The following is a 3,614-nucleotide window of genomic DNA, read 5'->3' as shown; positions in this document are numbered from 1 at the left end:
GATGGAGATGCAGTCGTACTACACCAAGCTTCTGGGCGAGCTCAACGAGCAGCGCAAGAGGGACTTCTTCTGCGACTGCAGCATTATCGTGGAGGGGAGGATCTTCAAAGCCCACAAAAACATTTTATTCGCCAACAGCGGCTATTTCCGAGCCCTGCTGATTCACTACATCCAAGACAGCGGCCGCCACAGCACCGCCTCGCTGGACATCGTCACCTCGGAGGCCTTCTCCATCATCCTGGATTTCCTTTATTCCGGGAAGCTAGATCTCTGTGGGGAGAATGTTATCGAGGTGATGTCTGCGGCTAGCTATTTGCAGATGACCGATGTGGTCAACTTCTGCAAAACGTATATAAGGTCATCGTTAGATATTTGCAGGAAAATAGAGAGAGAAGCCGCTTTCTATCAGGCTGATAGCGGGAGCGCTAGTTCTGCGAGAGAGGGCACCTCGTACGGCTCAAAGAGCCAGTGCTCTGCCTCTGTCTCTTCCCTGCAGGAAAAGGAAAGGATTTCGGATTGCCAGAGAGATCCTCCCTGTGGTGAATGCAGCAGCTGCCATCCCCTGGAGCTGGTGGTCAGGGACCCCGTAAGCAGCGACTCTCCGGATGATGTTAATTCTTCGCTGCCCAAGGGGGTGGAACCCAAAGTCGAGTTTGACTCGGATGAAGTAGAGGTGGAAGTGGGGGAACGGCTGCCGCAGTATCCGACTGCGTTGTCCCTCGAGCAGATGGAAGAGGGGCTGCACGGCGGGCAGGCGATGGACCTGGCCTGCAATAACTATCACATGAAACAATTCCTAGAGGCCCTGTTGCGCAACAGCTCAGCTCAGAGAAAGGATGATGTGGTTCATCACTTTGTCCGGGGCTTTGAGGGTAGGCCAGAGGATGCGGGGGTAGCCATGAGTTCCATGATGGACATTCACAGCGACTGGTATGGTGAGGACACAGGTGAGAGGACTCCAGGGGGGTGTAGTCTGTATGATTGAGGAGCAAACTGCTTAGTTGTGCCACTTCCTTTGTTACTCTCGTTCTTGTTCAGGAATATATTGCTGAATATTATGCCGTAGCAAAATAAACTATTGTTCTGGACTTCAAAAGCAAGCTGTACTCGTTTGTTCAGTGCAGCACATGGGAGGTAAGTATTTCTCACAGCTTTTACAGTCTCTTTGCAACAGATGCCGGAGCTCGGTGTTGGTGACACTGCTTTAAATAAACAATCTCATTTGGGACCTTGTTGAATGGCAGGTGAATTTTTAAAAAGAATCTTCCTCTCATAATGTTAGTGTTGTAAAGAGCGATGGGAAAGATGAGTTGAGCTGCCACAAGAGGGATCTGCTGCAGAGCCCAGACAGACCAGGAGTAGCTTATTCCACTGGAGCTGCTGCCAGCACGTGGGTTGCTGGATGCTGTTACTTTGAACTTCAAAGGGGTAGAAACCAGGTTTTTTCAATCCTGAGTGATACCTAGAAATTCTTTAAGAGCGCTGAAAGTTTTCAACTCTGTGGGATTGCAAAAAGATGAGACTTAACTTTTACCTCTAGAGGCAGACTCACTTTTCAGCTGCTGGTCACCTGAGGTTCCGCGGTCTTCCCGAGCCCAGCGCCTGTTGGGATGTCTCATGCTGGCAGGAATGTCCTCTAGCAGCAGCGTCAGGGACCTGGAGAAGGAGGAGGTCATGTCCATATGCATTTCTCCTGAAGTAGACAATAAGGATTTGGGTATTTTTATCTGCTTATGGTAATGTTGGCGCACAGCTTGCCTCGTCCAGACTGCCTTACGAAGACAGGAGGTGGCTCGACAAACGCTGCGAGTGCTGTAGCTGTTCAGGACGTGACAAATGCAATAATGGTGTGGGCAGCAGACAGGAAATCTTTTACTGAATATTCGGCTCTAGATAGCAAGCTCACATTGATGTCCTTTCCAGCTCAAGCATGCATGTGTGATCTTCAGGCCAATAAAACCAATCTATTCTCTCACTGCTTTAAAATAAGGAATCTGATAAAATCACAAATCCAGTCGTACAGTCACCAAAAGACTGAAGTGACCAGAACAGCGTGCTGTCACCAGATCACGCCTGTGGCTTTTGGCGTGTAGCCAGGCAAGAGCATCTAACACACAAACTTTGCTTGCTTTTTTCCCCTCTTAAAATCTTCAGACTGTTAATGAATCATGAAAAGGGAAATGCTTCTAGGATTTGACAGAGAGCATCAGGTGTTATGACAAGGTATTAGAAATGTTAAGGGTAGATGTGCTTTTAAATAGGAGTGGGGGAAAAAAGCCCGCACCTTGCATTCAGTTACGTTTCTCTGCTAAAACCGAATGTGGTAAGCATTTAGTAGAATGGAAGTCTCTTTTTCTCAGCATTTAGCGCTCCTGCTATCTTAGCATTTTCACAAGACACCAGAAACAAGACATACAGAGTCCTGATAAAAGAATGGTTCTCTCGTGCATTCAGGCTGACAGATGAGATAAATGCCACTTACTTTCAAGTGTCCACATCTGTTCCAGTCATCCTGGTCCCCTTTACAGCTGATGGAGGGTGAACGGGCACCTCTAGAGAGCCTGGAAGCAAGGCAAGTCTAAGAACTGCTTTTCTTTTTTTAAATGGAGCTCTGAAAGTCCAGCGGGGATTAGCAATACCTTGTGAAGGTCCAAAGTTGGGTGAGAACTTCACTTGGTAGCCACACGTTAATACTAGATGCTGCTTTTTTTGAGACTGGGTTGGACAAAGCTTAGTCCAAGGAATGTTCTAGAGCCCCACCTACTTTGGTGGGACTGATAAAGAGCTCAAGGCTTGATACGCAAACACTCTCCTGAGTCTGTACTTCAAACACAGAAAATAATATTTTAGTAGAACATCTCAACCTTTATGCTGGAAAGGAAGCTCATATCTGGGCTGATACCGAAAAGCTTGGCAATACTTGTGTTTATGTAAAATGGGATCTTCAAATTTAATTCTCTGTTTTTGCACCTGGCTTCATAAATTACATATTGCTTGTGCACATACAGTCTAATTTTAGGAAAAGTAAAAGAACAGCAAATGCATTGGAGTCCTTCATCGTGTTATTTCCAACAGAAAGGCTAAAGTGAACAGCAGTGGAAACAAGCATTCGTATCTTTAGAGGGGTTCCCCGCGTCTAAATGTGTGCATGGGGAACATGGCATTACTTCTACCTGTAATTTGTGTTAAAGATTTTAGTTTCTAATGCTGTTTAATGCTAATGGTATCTTAAAAAAAATAAGTAAGTAGGAGATGTTCTATGGCTGAGGTAGCGCAGAGACCCCACTGCACTAAAAGCAGATTTGGGGCACGTAAGTGGCTTCTTGAAATAAACTTAATTTGTTTTTATGTTGTGGGCCAACTCCCTTAGAGTATCAGCTATGTAAGTATAGGCAAGCTGATTTTCAAGGGACTTGATCGTCCGCAGCTGCACAAATGCCTTCTAAAATTGCACAACCTACAGAAATTCCAGGTAAGCCAAAGACAGGAAGAGGGGGAGGTCAGTTACCTTGGCTCAGGTTTGCAGCAAGGAGGATAAGAAGCCAACATAGCTAACGTTGGTGAACCGCCTAATCTAACGCGCTGTGTTTTCTCTCAAAAGGTGATGTGTTAGT

General features: G+C 46.1%; 1 protein-coding gene across 1 annotated transcript in view; it reads left to right on the top strand.

Moving 5' to 3' along the window:
* Nucleotide 1: 1 nt before the first annotated feature.
* The window catches only part of ZBTB8B (zinc finger and BTB domain containing 8B), a 9,608-nt gene continuing 5,995 nt past the window's right edge, over nt 2-3,614 (top strand). Inside the window, exons 1-2 of the mRNA XM_035904038.1 lie at nt 2-947; nt 2,361-2,540. Of these exons, the coding sequence (XP_035759931.1) occupies nt 2-947; nt 2,361-2,540 (1,126 nt within the window). The remainder of the gene's footprint in view (nt 948-2,360; nt 2,541-3,614) is intronic.

Source organism: Egretta garzetta, unplaced genomic scaffold (genome assembly GCF_000687185.1).
Source record: "Egretta garzetta isolate BGI_Z169 unplaced genomic scaffold, ASM68718v1 scaffold101, whole genome shotgun sequence".
NCBI classification, from domain to species: Eukaryota; Metazoa; Chordata; class Aves; order Pelecaniformes; family Ardeidae; genus Egretta; species Egretta garzetta.
This window is presented reverse-complemented; position numbering and strand designations above follow the sequence as displayed.